Source organism: Bombina bombina, chromosome 2 (genome assembly GCF_027579735.1).
Source record: "Bombina bombina isolate aBomBom1 chromosome 2, aBomBom1.pri, whole genome shotgun sequence".
In the NCBI taxonomy this organism is placed as follows: domain Eukaryota; kingdom Metazoa; phylum Chordata; class Amphibia; order Anura; family Bombinatoridae; genus Bombina; species Bombina bombina.
Window position 1 is genome coordinate 561,293,168 of NC_069500.1, and position 15,735 is coordinate 561,308,902.

The window sequence follows — 15,735 nt, forward strand, 5'->3', positions numbered from 1 at the left end:
TGCTGCGGAGCGCATATCAACGTAGAATCTAGCACAAACTTACTTCACCACCTCCACGGGAGGCAAAGTTTGTAAAACTGATTTGTGGGTGTGGTGAGGGGTGTATTTATAGGCATTTTGAAGTTTGGGAAACTTTGCCCCTCCTGGTAGGAATGTATATCCCATACGTCACTAGCTCATGGACTCTTGCTAATTACATGAAAGAAAAGTACATTGTTCTGTATGTGAAAAGCATTGTAATGCGAAATATTTATAATTCATGCCTGGCACTTGGATAAACACGACCAGGTTACCACGCCAGTTTTGTACAGTTTGCATGCTCCATTGAAGTCTATGGGGGAATACGTAAACATGATTGTGACTTTGGAAAGTCTATCTTTTTGTGCATGTTGGGTGTCGCTCGTGCACAACTTGTAATACGAGCGCAACCCTATGCATGCAAAAAGCTTCCGTCTACCGAAGTTATCTAGCCCCTAGTGCGTGAAAAAAAATCAGTGTTTAAATTGTGCTACTTCAAATGGATGGTGGAACTTTTTAGTACAATGTTCTTTAAAAAAAACACATCCCAGCAATCTCACCTTTTCATTTGTAATATGCCCAAGACAATCACTAATTTTGCTGGAAATTAAAGTTATTTCATCAATGGTCAAACTCTACCTACCACTTTCCTTATTTGGAGAAGCCAATTTGGATTTAAGTTTGGTGAAGACAGGGCTTGTCACTGTCGTGTCAACAAAACCTCCATTGTTTGGCTTCAGCAGGAATGATAACAAACTTCTAATTAGGGCCAGATATGTGGCAGGGCTAGGCTTGTGAAGTCTGCCACATGGTCTTTCAATGTCCAAAACTTGAACATTTTCAGACTTAAATAAGGGAAAAGGAGGCAAAATAAATAATTAAACTATATTGCAAAGTTATTTTACTATGACTAATTAAGCATTTTATATTGCGATCTCAATGTCTTTACTGTCCGTTTAATGTGTTAGTAACCTAACTATTATTTATATAATAAAAATTATTATGCCTCTATATCGGCCCAGACAGTCAGTGTCATAAAGGAGAACTGTATTAGGTTTGATTTGAAGAGTTATTTATCCCCCTAGTTTCTAAATTAATATTAACCTCTCCTCTAAGACCAGTAAGTTGACAAACTCATACAGTTATAGTGTGCTCATGTAACCATGCCTTAAATACCAGATAGAGACTAATCCTTAGTATGTCCATTAGTATTAATGTCAAATGAAATACACAAATATATGGAAACAGTGTGAGTTATAACATACAACATAGACTGAAATTCATTCTAGAAATAAAAATGCCCTTAGTACATGAGGTGAGGTAAATACAGGTGGCCCTCGTTTTACAACGGTTCAATTTACACCGTTTCAGAATAACAACCTTTTTTCCAGTCATGTGACTGCTATTGAAAAGCATTGAGAAGCAGTGCATTTATTAAAATAGCCAATAGGTGGAGCTGTCTGCTTGTGTTGCAGCAAAGCCAAGCAAGTTGAAATTAATCAGTTTAACCAGACCTGAGCTATCGAGCAGATTTCAAAGGAACAAGATCTTCCTGTCTATAAATCAGTCCAGGTTGGAATGCATAGAAAGAAATGTTTGCAGAAAAATGCAAGTGAAGTCTGTGTTGTGTGATTATTGTATTAGGTTTATAATGCTGTTTAGCAAATGTTTTTGTTCATTTAACTTAGTTTAATTATATATTCTGTGTTGTGTGATTATTTTATTAGGTTTATGATGCTGTTTAGCATTTAAAGTTTTCATTTGAAAGCTTTAAAAATAATGTATTAGGTGTTACTTATGACAATTTTGAGAGGTGCTTGGAACCTATCTCCCTCACTTCCTATTGACTTACATTATAAACTGGGTTTCAATTTACAACGGTTTTGATTTACAACCATTCCTTCTGGAACCTAACCCCGGCGTAAACTGAGGGCTACCTGTACTTTTCATCACATATCTCTATATCTAAAATATTTTTAACAAAATAATGAGGTGGGGGAAGTGCTTGTTAAAGGGATACTCGAGTCAAAATTAAAATGTTATGATTCAGATAGAGCATGCAATTTTAAAAAAACTTTCCAATATGCTTCCATTAACAAAATGTGCTCAGTCTTTTTATATTTACACTTTTTGAGTCACCAGCTCCTACTGAGCATGTGCAAGAATTCACAGAATATACGTATATGCACTTGTGATTGGCTGTTGGCTGTCACATAATACAGGAGGAGTGGAAATAGACATAACTTTGAAATTTGTCAGAAAAAAATCTAGTACTCATTTGAAGTTCAGAGTAAGTGCTATTGCTTGTCTTTTTAGTGTGCATTTGTTGATTATGCACATCTACTGTATTTAAAGGTCCCCTCATGCAGGGGGTAATTACAGGGGCCTTTTCAGTATGCATTTCTAATTCTGCCTTGTTACAGATGGTTTACATTTTAAAGTCAGTGTTGCTGCTTCTGTTTCACTTTCAGGATATACTTCTGATGTAGTCAGTAGAATTATCAAACACTTGTTTTGTGATTTATTTCCTGTAACAAGAATTGTGGAAGTAAAAAAATAATGCAGATAGATACTTACTGGAATAGTAAATGGAACGTTGTGATCAGATGTGAATAATTCAATTCCCAGTAGAAAACAGCATGCTGCAATAAGCCAGTAGCTAATGCATCCTCTTCTCGTGTTATGAATGTACTTCAGTATTTTCTATTATTAAAAGTAAAATCTTTAGCAATACAAATATAGTATTTGTTTTTTATTTAGTTGAACATACTTGTCAAAGACTTATGACTAGTTCTTGTGAAGGAATTGGTTACCCTTCTTACCTGGATTGTCTCGCATGTCAAATACAGTTATTTACTGCAGATATAATGTTAGTAAATATAGAGCATGGCAAGCAATTCAGCAGTGTTATATTAAAGGGCCATTATAGGGCTTGCTTCCATTGAGTCGTAATTCAGTTTGCGTGCACTCGCAAACCGTTAAATATGCTGTTGAAAGCAATATCGTTTATCGACTGTTTCCAATGGCGCGTTATACCTCAATATCGGCAGCTGGACTCCGGCTGCCGAAAAAATCTTTGCGTCCCATAGAAAGTATTAGAAGTGAGTTGGAAAACTCATACAGTTATAGTGTGCTCATGTAACCATGCCTTAAATAGCAGATAGAGACTAATCCTTAGTATGTCCATTAGTATTAATGTCAAATAAAATACACAAATATATGGAAACAGTACAAGTTATAACATACAACATAGACTGATAAATTAATTCTAGACATAAAAATGCCCTTAGTACATGAGGTGAGGTAAAAAATGTATGTTGTACAAACTCAGCACTTTATTGTCCATTTAAGTAATTTAAAGAACTTGTGCAGGAATCCATAAACACTTGCAAAAACGTTTTACTAGAGATGTTCATGCGGAGGTTTGGTGAAAATACAGACTCAGCTTTACTAAGACCCTTAGTATACATGAAAATGACTTTCATATCATTTCCTTTTTTCTCCTCTAAGCTGTACATATTTCTGTCATTGAGCCTTTCCTGGAAAGTTTTATTTTTTAGACCATGTACCATTTTAGTAGCCCTCTTTTGAACAGATTCCAACTTTTTTTTTTAATATTCTTCTGGAGATACGACCTCCAGAGCTGCAGACAATACTCAAGATGAGGCCTAGGGATCTGTAAAGTGACATGATAAAATGTTATATTACGTAAGATTATTTCATTATCACTTCTTTTAATCCCTTTAACCCTTTCATGGCGAATTAATAGTGTTCACATCGGAACTAATTATTTTTATGTAAACACTAAGTAAAAATGAAATCACACAATCATCGATGCGATCCTGTGTTTTCAAGGCCAGGATTGAATCATGGGGGACTGCCTACGCTGCTAGGCATGGCCCCCAGGCTGATCCTTGCCTACTTCAAAGGGGGAACCTGCAGTACGCTTTACTGTATATAGTAGGACATTCCATATCGTCCTAACAGTGTTAAAGCCCGGCACTGTTAGGATGACATGAAACGTCCCTAACAGCTTGAAGGGGTTAAATGTATTCTGAAGCCATTTAATATATGCAAGCTATCCAAACCGAGAAGTAAAAGGTAGAGATGTGCATTCAGAAGTTTTGTGAATCTCCAAATGTGGAAGAAGGCGTCACTTGGCAAAGTTTGTTGTCAAATTCATTCTTGTGCAACAGCAAGACACTAAAATCTGTATTTTACTAATATTGTAAAGAAAAAGGTTAAAGTTTTCAATCACTTTAAGATTTCACAAAGGGAAAACAGGCCTGATAACAAGTAAACTCACCAAGGCTTGAATGTCAGGAATTCTTGAAATCTTCTTGTGAGACAAGACTGAAAGGGTAGAAATTTGGCCTTTAAGAGAACTGGCTGACAAACCCTTACTTAGAACATCCTAGAAAAATGTAAGAATTCAAGGAATTTTTAACAAGCTCCAACGGTACTTCTTAGACTCAAATCAGGAAAGGAAAAGTTTCCAGATTTTGTGACAAATACGACTTGTAACAGGCTTTCTGGCCTAAATTAAAATGTCTAACACTTAAACTGAAAAACCTTTGAGCCAAAATCAGTCAATTGCCATGTCGTCAAATGGAAAGATTTGAGGTTTTGATGGAAGGGAGCTTTAAAGAGAAGGTCCTTCCAGAGAAAGAAGTCAAGGATGGCTAGAGGACATTTGTTCCAGATCTGTGTACCAAGCCCTACAAGGTCATACCAGAGCTTTTAGAATCACTGAGGCCCCTTGCCTGTTTCATCCTGGCTATTAGCCTGGATAATAAAACAAAAGGAGGAAAAGCATAAATCGGATTGAATGACCAGGAAACCACTAGCACATTTATTAGGGTTGCTTAAGTATCAAGACCTTGCACAATGCTGGGGGGTAGCTTGTAATTCAAGCAAGAGAAACTGCTGTGACATTGTCTGTGGAAACACCCATGATTACAGGAAATGTATTGTGTTCCTTTAACCCCTTCAGGACGTTCTATGCCGTCCTAACTGCGCCGGGCTTTGTCGTCATTAGGACGGCATAGACTTTCCTGTTTCCATGTCCTGCATTGCCATCTAAGTGCTGGATCCGGTTGGGGGGATGCCTAGCATCTCAGGCAGTCCCTCAGGAAACAATCAGCACTCAGGTGTATCGATCTGCCCCTGTTTAACCAGAGCCCTAATGCTCCCACATTTCATTCAGAGAATGTCCAGTGACTGCATCAGGCATTTTCCCTCTAGGATCCCCCCACAGCCTGCAAAAAAAAAAAAAAAAATCACCCCAGAAAAAGTGCAGTCTGCTATAAAAAAGAAAAAAGGACTCGACAATTGCCCTGACTGCCCTCTATCTGGTCTGTGCCACTGATTGCTTTAGAATATACCACAGAGTAAAACTTAATTGGAATCAATGTGTATGTGTTCCCGATTCATTTTATTATTCTGTATTCCAAGCTTTGTGTCCCCTGACCTTGTCCTGCCCCTTTTTACGTTAAGCTCAGCCACTCCAAGGACATGATTAATTGCACAAACCAACTAAAATACTCCTTTTAGAATATCCTGAAGCTGCGGATTGGTGGCTGCACGTATATGCCTAATTTATTGGCTCACCAATGTGTTCAGCTATCTTCTGCTTTGTTGGAGCAGGATACCAAGAGAATTAAGCAAATTATCAGATAGTAAAATTTGTAACTTGTGTAAAATTGTACTATGAATCATTAAAATAAATTAAAAAATAAATTGGGTTGCATGTCCCTTTAAGTTGCATTTTGCAAATTCTGAGACTGCGCAAACCAGACACTTCATTTCTCATTAGCAGTACCTGAATAGTAAACTAGCTCAAGTTACCAAGATTTAGGGCATTTAACTAGATAAGCATTCATGTAGAGACCACAGCCTCCTGTAACAGGAAACCATGGACACTGCATCCAAATTTTCTCTTCCATGATTCAGATAGAGAATGCAATTTTAAGCAACTTTCTAATTTACTCCTATCAAATTTTCTTCGTTCTCTTGCTATCTTTATTTGAAAAAGGCATCTAAGCTATTTTTGGTTCAGAACCCAGGACAGAGCTTGTTTATTGGTAGGTGAATTTATCCACCAATCAGCAAGAACCCAGGTTCACCAAAAATGGGCCTGCATCCAAGCTTACATTTCAAATAAAGATACCAAGAGAATGAAGAAAATTTAATGGGAGTAAATTAGAACGTTGCTTAAAATTGCATGCTCTATCTGAATCGTGAAAGAAAAAAAATTGGGTTCAGTGTCCCTTGAAGAAATAAGGTTAAATCCTTTTAAAATGAATACATATTTAAACTATTTTACTGCTTAGGTTAAAATAAAGCAGACTGGTTAGTATCCCTTTAACAGTTTCTACAAAGTTAGCCACTAACCCATTAAAGCCACCAAGGGAAACATGTAGCAGGATTAGCCTTAAAATCTAGTGAGCATTTAAAGTTCTAAAATAGTTATCAGCACATAGCAAAGTTGTTTCATTATGAAATGAAACATTTCATATAATAGTCAAGATGTTTACTGTCCCTTTAATAAAGGAAGTTGCAGCATTAGTGACTCTCTATAGTAAGCCCCCCAGTGCAGTATATTGGCCCATGGGAGCCAGAACTAAAAAGTTTTCCTGTTTGTGTCCTTATGTTAGTGTCTTGCACAGGTAAATTGTGAACCACATCTGTTGTGTAGAAAATGTTATTCATGTGAAGGGTTTTACTTGTTTAGGAGGTCTGTTAGCTTTTTCAGTCATGTCTGTACTGAAGCATTAGGCTCCAATACAAGCAGGGCATAGATTTTGCTTTAGAGTTTAAAGGCACATGAAAGCCAAAAATGTAAACACATGATTCAGATAGAACATGCAATTGTCAACTTTCCAGTTTACTTCCATTAACAAAATATACAGTCTATATTTACAATTTGTCTCACCAGCTACTGAGCATGAATTCACAATATATGCATTTGTGATTGGCTGATGGCTGTCACATGACAGGGGGAGTAGAAATATACATAACTGAAATTTAAATTAGCAAGTACAGTACATTTCCTTATAAAGTTCAGACTGAGTGCTAAATATCATGCATTGTTACTTATGCAAATTCACTGTTCTATAATTATACTGTCACGTCAGGATGTCACTGCATGCTTCCCACTTAATTGTGGTTTCAGTGCAGGTGAGTATTCAATTCCTTTTGTTTTGAAAATGTGCATAAGTATTCTGAGATCAAACCAGGTAGTAATTAGCAACTGACTGGGTTGCTGCATTTAAAGTGAATGTAAAAACTTGAATGAATTAAAGGACAGAATCAATCTTAAGAGGGCCACTTTAATACAGTTAAACTTTTTTTAAAAAAAAACAAAAAAAAAAAACTTTGCATTATGGTAAACGCTGATCCTTCGCGCGCATTTGTCGGTTTCTTTAGTGTAACCATGTCAAGTCTGGTTTCCACCAATCATGTGCCCATGATTTCCAGCTCATAGGGAAACACAATTGAAGAAAGCAGGATTAGTCATCTATATGCCAATAAAAGCAGCATATATGCAGGTGGAGGATCAGTTATGTTTACCATAATGAAAGGGTACTTTTTAAAAATAAGCATCTGTCAATTTTAATGAAAGTGCCACTGTTTATTATTTAAATAGCCTTTAATTTATTAAAGTTTACATTCACTTAAAGTACCAGTACACTAAAGTTTTTATATGAATGTATTTTCAATGACGTTATACCAGCTGCAGAGTATAACATTTGAGAAATTACATTTTTCGGTTTGTGTATATAAAGTAGCTGGTTGTGCTTTTAAACCACAGCCTATTACAATGGGTTCAGCTTCAGGTAATATCAGAACCCGTTATCTTATCACTTTGTGTACACACACACTTGCTTCCTTATATTTGTCTGGAAAAATAATCATTTTATTACTTAACTATCATGCCCCCCACAGAGTAATCTCTTCCACTGGCTGTGTTTACTTAGGCTATTCACTAGAATATACTCCAGTATAGAAACTCCCAATATAGGTTGGGATACCACAGGCTAAATCAACCATTTCAAATCCCAAATAGGAGTAAAGGAGCTACTTGTAAACAATTTACTACACTCCAGCAGGTAAAAGGAAACTCCAAAAGAAAGGGTGCTCCAGCCTGTGCAGTTTAAAGTAAAATTACCTATATTATTCAATGGTCCACAAAACATTTCAGACCTAATGTAGATCTGAAACGTTGTTTGTTTTGTGGACCATGGCACAATAAAGTTAATTTTACTTTGAACTGCACAGGCTGGAGCACCCTTTCTTTTGGAGTTTCATTTGATGCGGATGAGGTGGCTGCCTCCTGGGCCTTATTGTTTGGTTGCTGTTCCCTACCTTTTGCTTATTTAAACGTTACAGCAAATAAAATGAATCATTGGGAACAATTTAAAGGGCAGAACATTTTGGGGTGAACTGTCCCTTCAAGACCACTTTTAGGTCACTAAGTGCCATCGGTACCAATTACAACGTTTACATCATGTCCCACAAAACAAAACCCCCACACAAGACTGTTAAGGGTAATATTTTTATTTTACAATATAAAAACAAGAATTATTCACATAAAAAAAAAAAAAATCCACATTAAAAATCAACTTGTAAATACTAAGACCAGTTCCAATGCTCTGAGACTCCATATAAAAAGTGGAGTGTTCCAGCTTAATAAAACCAAGTCCATGCTGTAAAAATGATTCTGAAGTAGTCTCATATCAGGTCAGTTTAAATTAAAATCCTTAGTGTTCATTAGACTAGTGGGTAGCTGGAAGCTGTTGCTATACCACAGTGGTTCTTCCTGTCTTTGGCCATTTTGACGTACCCATTTTCACCCCATTTTTCACTCCAACTAAAAAAAAAAAAAAAAAAAACTTGATTAAAACAAAACCCACTCAAATCAAAATGTCACGATTTAGAAACATGCAATTTTACACAACAATTTGCAGTCTTTATATTTAACTTTTAGTCTCCAGCTTCTGAGCATGTGCAAGAATTTACAGAAATATATGCATTTGTGTTTGGCTGGTGGCTGTCATGATACAGGGGAGTGGAAAGACAACTGAAATGTGTCAGAAAAAGAAAGTCTACTAATCATTTGAAGTTAAAGACTAAGTGTCAACTGCATTGTCTAATTAGCCATGAGATCAGGGGCTGTGATATGAGGTTAAGTATATTAATATAACAATGTTGGCTGGGCAAAACTGGTGTATGGGTAACTAAGGGATTATCCATCTTTCTAAACAGTAAAAGAACAAAAAAAAAAAAAAAAAAAAAAACAGGAATTGACTGGCTGTTTAAAATTTCATGCAGCATCTGAATATAGACAGTGCAGATAACGGTTTCACAAATACCTGGGTCAAACCTACCTGTTTTTGACAATCCAGAATTTTTTCCCATCCTCATCTTCACCTTCAAATCCATATCCCACAACTAGAACACCATGATCCAGTTCCTCACTGCTGCATGCAGGCTCATAGTAGATACCTTAAAGAATGTTTAATGGTAGGTTAGAGAAAAAACAAACCAAAAATACCTGCAAACAAAACCAAAACCACAACTTACCAGATTGATAAAACTGGAATGACTGGTGACCAGCATCAATAGCAACAGAAACAGGGCCAACTGAAGCCACGGCTTTCATCAAGTCCTTCTCACTCCCGCTAGTAACATCCATAAAACCAGTATCATTTGCAGAATTGTAGTCTGCGTTGTACTTGCAATCTTGGTCATCCTGTTAAATAAAGTTTATGTCTTAGATGTACAATTCAGACATTGTCTACATATAGCCAGGGAGAACTGGCTGTCAAGTTAATTGTCAAATGACACCATTAGGTCTTTACAGTACCTTAGCAATGTATGGATAAGACTCCTCTGAATCAATGCCATGGTTGTCCAGAACATATTGAAATGCTTGATCCATTAATCCTCCATTACAACCCTCATTTCCTTCTGGCTTAGAGCAGTCAACAAGATTTTGTTCACTTAGAGAAACCAGCTTTCCAGTCTTCCTGAAGTGCTGCCCTTCGAGTGCCCCTGTAGAGCTAAATGCCCAGCATGACCCACACTGTCCCTATAAAGATGACAATTTCCATAAGGTAAGGCTTCAGTATGCAGTACAAGGCAGATACATTTTACAGCGAGTTAAAGATAAGCTTTATAGGAGAATTAAAATTCAAATGAAAGCAAGGGTATGACTCTAAAAGGACAACTAAAGCTTCATATGACTTGTTATAGCTGCATATTTAAAGAATGGGAAATTCTGCCTATGTTTGTTAGCTAAATGTCTTATTTCAGATTGTTTTTTTAATAAAAAGTGCTTGTCATTAAATTATGAGTGCTGGTTTCAATAAACAAAGTTAGACATTTCAAAAATAAACCTAGAAAAGCAATAGTTCTAACAGCTGTAAAGCATTGAATGTTTTGAGAAGTTGGAAACATTAGAGACTAACAAACTCATGCATAGTTAAAAACTTTACAATATACTTTCCTCCTCTCTTAAAGGGACACTGAACCCAATGTTTTCCTTACATGAATTAGAGCATGCAATTTTAAGCAACTTTCTAATTTACTCCTAAAATCTATTTTCTTCGTTATCTTGCCATCTTTATTTGGCTAAGCAAGAAATTTTAAGCCAGCCCGTTTTTGTTCACAACCTGGGCTGTCCTTGCCGATTGGACAGCACCAATAAACAAGTGCTATCCAGGTCTGAACCACAAATTGTCTGGCTTAGCTGCCTTCTTTTTCAAAGAAAAATAACGAGAATGAAGAAAAAAGGAATTAGAAAGTTGCTTAAAATTGCATGCTCTATGAATTGAGAAAAAAAAAAAAAAAAAAAAAAAAAAAAGTAGGTTCAGTGTTCCTTTAATGGATAGTAGATTGTGATAAATGATATTTAAAGTAGTATTAATACCTGGTCTTTAACAGGAGTCACGTAACCTTCTGAACGCCAATCCACTGATTTTGGTGCTTGGAAATTATTGGGTGCCATGAAATTTGATCCTCTTATTTTTGGTGCAGCCTTCTTGCGGTAGCCATTCATCAGCTGTCTGAACTCTTCATTGGTCTAATAGGAAGAAGTATAAGTCAGTTGCATGCAGTGAAAGTTAATTTATTTTATTTCGAGAGTGGCAAACTACTTACCATGTCTCCAAAATGATTCATCCCGAGTCTGTAACTATGTTTTCCCAGTGAGTGGTCAAGGTTATGCATTTCAATCATCTTCAGGTTCTTCTCCCAGAGCATTCTCCTCCAGCCTTCTTCTTTCTAAGACAGGAAATCAGATTAGTTAGCCTCTGATAACTAGCAACAAGTTATGCAGGTGCTTAAAATAAAATGCAAGTGATTAGACTACTTTAGAGAAAGTTATATAACTGAACAGCTCGTATACCAATTTATTTTTTAAGTTTAAAAGCACAACTGTTTAATGATAGTTGCAAAGGGGGGGGTCTTATCTCCCACTTGCAGTGGGCTTTCCAGCTACGTTTTCAACGGAGCTAAACTGAGAGGCTTTTAAGTAAGTTTAAACCATTTTATACTGGATTTTTTAGATCAGTATCTGTGCATCTTATTCTTTATAGTAGTGTCTATTACATGCAGTTAGATAAAAATGGGTGTATACTGTCCCTTTAAAGTAATCACAAGCCATATTTTCACCTTGCTATAAAAGCATGGTTTTGCAGATCTTTTCATTGTTAGGGAATGACATGAAGCATTGTTTTCAGTTCTGAGTGTATGCCACAATTTTCAGAACCAAGTTATATTAAAAAAAGGACAACAATGTATATTACAAGGCTGTTTTACTAAGCATATTTTTTTTCTCTAGGTTATAGTTTCCCCTTAATATTGACTATGGCTTTAACACTAGAGCCTAGGTAAAAATCCTACTAGTTTAGTTAAAAGCATGATTTAAGTAGTCCTCAAAGGAAACTAGTGAAATAAAAACGTAGTCATGTGTTAGATTTGTTCTAAATTGAAGGCTTGTTACAGATTATGCCTTTTGAATCAAATCTTTCCTATCTTTAACCCCTATGTGGATAACACAATTAACCTTTGCAATATCATTTTGTTCCTCTTTACAGTAAAAATAACAAAACAATTGTTGGTTCTTAACTAAACTAGAATAAAATGTAGGTACAATTTTACAAAGGCTTATTTGCTTTGAATACATCATTATGTCTATCATGTATTATATCCCTTTAATAAAAGGCTTTAAGAGGTCTGAGAGCATTACCATACACAATAAAAGTGCCAACACCACTGTAGCAGGAGCTTGCAATAATTGCAGATAGGGGCCTGTATGTGCTCCTAATAAGACCACGTCTGGGTGAGGGCAACAACCAAGATGGGGAGTAGAGAAACTTTACAAGCAACACAACTAAGTTTGTAACTACAATGCAACACTGCTATGTAAAAAATATATATATTTATATTACTTACTGGGACATATGACTTTGCATGCCATGTTTTCCATAACTGCCAGTGGTTATCCAAGTCCGGGTCTAGTGCAGGTGCAGCAAAAACAGCTGTTAGGCAAAGAGTGAATATACCCATGTACAGTGCCATGATTTCTTCTGCAAAACAAACACCACATAATACAATAAGTATTGCTCTTAAAGGGCAATAGCTGAATATATGCTCTGACACTCATGTCAAAATTAAAGTGACACTGAACTTAAATTTTAAGTTTAATTACTCAGAGCATGCAACTTTACAACCCTAATATTTATTTGTTCTCTTGACATCTTTATTTGAAAAGCAGGAATGCAAGCTTATGAGCCGATCCATCTTCGAGCACCTGGGTATCAGAACCAAATACATAGCCACCAATAAGCAAGAGCTACCCAGGGTTCTGAAACCCCCCCCCCCCCCCCCAAAAAAAAAACAAAAAAAAAAAAAAAAAAAAAAACTCATAAGTTTACATTTCTGCTTTTTCACATAAAGATACCAAGAAACTATTGCCCTTCAAATTAAATACTCTTCAATAACATTCTGTTCAAAAAGGCCAAAACTAAATTGTGCATGGGTTACTTAAATTTTTAGCAATATTTGCTTCAGCAAAAATGCTTTTAGTAAATTATGTTTTTCAGGAGCATATGCTATGAGGTCATGTGTACCAGCAGTCTAACACCACACTTAAGGGATAGGAAACTCAAAATTAAACTTACATGATTCATAGATAGTCATTTTAAGACACTTAAATTCACTTAATATGCACATCACACACTAGTGGGAGCTGCTGCTAATTGGCACCTGCACACATTTGTCTCTTGTGATTGGCTAAATAGATATGTTCAGCTTCCTGTCAGTGCAATTTTGTCCCTTCAGCAATGGATAACAAGAGAATGAAGAAAATGTAACAGAACTAAATTGGAAAGTTGCTAAAAAATATAAATATTCTCTGAATCATACAAGAAAATGTTGGGGTTTACTATCCCTTTAAGAGTTAGCAGTGGCTTGTATGACAAATAAGTCTTCACAGGCACCATGCACACTGATGTTCAATACTGGCCCTCACTGCATATGCTGCTTTACAGCAATAACTTACTAGACGCATTTTTTCTAAATTATACTGCAAAAATGCACATTTAAATTTTGACTTTATGATTCAGAGCGTGCAGTTTTAAAGGGACAGTCAACCATAGAATTGTTATTGTTTTAAAAGATAGATAATCCCTTTATTACCCATTCCCCAGTTTTGCATAGCCAACACAGTTATATTAATGTACTTTTTACCTTTGTGATTACCTTGTATCTAAGAACCTTCTGACAGCCCCCTGATCACATGACTGTTTATTATCTATTGTCTTAAATTTAGCATTGTATTGTGCTAGATCTTAAATAACTTTCTGTGCCTGAACACAGTGTTATCTATATAGCCCACGTGTACTTTCTGTCTCTGTGTTGAAGAGAGATTTAAAAAGCATGCGATAAGAGGCAGCCCTCAAAGGCTTAGAAATTAGCATATGAGCCTATCTATGTTTAGTTTAAACTAAGAATACCAAGAGAAAAAAAGCAAATTTGATGATAAAAGTAAATTGTAAAGTTAATTAAAATTAAAAGTCGTATCTCAATAATGAAAGTTTAATTTATACTTGACTGTCCCTTTAAGCAACTAGCTAATTTACTCCTTTTATCAGCAGCTAAGCTTACATTCCTGTTTTTTTTTTAAGATAAGAAATAGGAGTAAATTAGATTTACATGCGCACAAGTATAAAAAAAAAAAAAAAAACATATCCTTTAAGGAAACTCATTTTGCTACCATACAATTTTATTTTTAGAGCACCTTAGACATGGTAGTTCTCTATACTAGTCTTTGCAGTGTCTAGCCAAAAGGCAGTAGAGCCATCCGGAGGGCAGTACAGCTGATGGAGGTTACCCTGTACCCCGTTTCTCAGGATATTTTTTTAGGTGTATTTGGGTGTTAAATCACATTTAGACAGTCATTAAGGCTACAAAATTGACCTGCAGCCCCCTTTGTGTTAAAAGCTCAATCTACTTATCTATATGTCCCATGTTTATAGCCATAAATACATGGACTTTGCTACCAGAGACACTGCCTGTTCACAGCCAAAAGCAGGAAACGCATTCATGGCTATTTCATGCATCATCTAATCAATGCTGCTGAAGCACTGTTTCTGAAGGCTGCTTGACCAAGCCCATGTGCTATTGACATGCTAACAAGATGCATCTAAAGACTTGTTCGGCTGATACTTAGAGCCACATCCTAGAACAGCTGACTCACCAACTGCAGAGAGAGGAAAAAAAAACAAACACCACGAGATTGGCCAAAATAACCCAACATGTGCAATGCTGGTGGGGGCAGCGCTGCTCAAGCAGGATATTGGCTTTGTCTGAACTAGGAATAAGACACCACACGGGATTGGGGGGGGGGGTTTAGTTGTAAACCAAACAGATACCAGATGGGTTTAGGGGCAAAAATGGCTACCTTGCCCCAAGAGCGAATACGCGAAGTAACCACCTATAAGAGAAACAGGATTTGTAATGACCCAAATACATTGTGCAGTCAAAAACGCTGTGATGAGTATTTAAATATATAGTACAACACGCTCGTCAGTGCCGTTATCCTTTGTTACAAGGGTTCTAGCCTCATAAAATTGAAGAGTGCGATTTCACACAAAGGACCAGGCTGTGACTCTCCACTTTCAGAATATTTACGAAACCAGCTCTGTCATCGTATTCCATATAACCTAAAAACAACAGCAGTCTTTCCGCGGATACTTATTACACACACGAACAACCTAACCCAAACCAGACACCAATATGCATAAACAGACCAGTCCCGACCCTCACATTCCTCAGGTTACACCAGTATGTACAAATCCTACCTCACTGTGGTCGCTCAGAATAGGAATGGCATTCTAATTGTTTTGCCCGGCTTACTTATATAGTGCGGCCTAGGAGCCTGCCCGGGCGTGACGTCATCTTCTGGGATTGGTTGTGTTCCTCTACAAGGGGCGTGCGCTGTTGCACTCAGGTGACTCTAGAGCGCGTGACCATCGGGATTTAGGGAAAGGGGGATGGGGTGGGGTTTAAGTTGTGTAACAGAGAATCTGGAGTCTGAGGCATTTTGTGTTACAAACACGTTGCAGTTTAATGTACTTGCCTTGCAAAAATAGCAACTGTTTAAAATGCGTTGGTGTGTATGTGTGGTTAATAATATGCTTTGTTTAATAC

The 15,735-nt window shown here is 36.6% G+C and overlaps 1 protein-coding gene across 2 annotated transcripts; it reads right to left on the reverse strand.

Annotated features, from left to right (window-relative positions):
- Positions 1-8,561: 8,561 nt before the first annotated feature.
- CTSL (cathepsin L) lies at positions 8,562-15,489 on the reverse strand. Of its 2 annotated transcripts, none has more exons than XM_053702427.1 (8): positions 15,387-15,489; positions 12,478-12,611; positions 11,182-11,304; positions 10,952-11,104; positions 9,887-10,111; positions 9,604-9,772; positions 9,408-9,525; positions 8,562-8,890 (listed from the first exon to the last, which is right to left on the reverse strand). In XM_053702427.1, exons 2-8 carry the CDS (start codon positions 12,601-12,603, stop codon positions 8,791-8,793), a joined length of 1,014 nt encoding a protein of 337 aa, XP_053558402.1. In that variant the 5' UTR covers positions 12,604-12,611; positions 15,387-15,489; the 3' UTR covers positions 8,562-8,790. The 2 variants fall into 2 exon arrangements, with proteins under 2 accessions (XP_053558402.1, XP_053558401.1); XM_053702426.1 differs by lacking the exon at positions 15,387-15,489 and adding an exon at positions 14,783-14,930.
- Positions 15,490-15,735: the final 246 nt, after the last annotated feature.

Excerpts from the sequence above, each read along its gene's own strand:
- CTSL (XM_053702427.1), bottom strand. The coding sequence starts at position 12,603 with ATGGCACTGTACATGGGTATATTCACTCTTTGCCTAACAGCTGTTTTT. Across the intron at positions 11,105-11,181 it reads TGAATCATTTTGGAGACATG|ACCAATGAAGAGTTCAGACA; the intron begins GTAAGTAGTTTG and ends TCTTCCTATTAG. Across the intron at positions 8,891-9,407 it reads TTCTGGATTGTCAAAAACAG|TTGGAGTGAAAAATGGGGTG; the intron begins GTAGGTTTGACC and ends TTTTTTTTTTAG.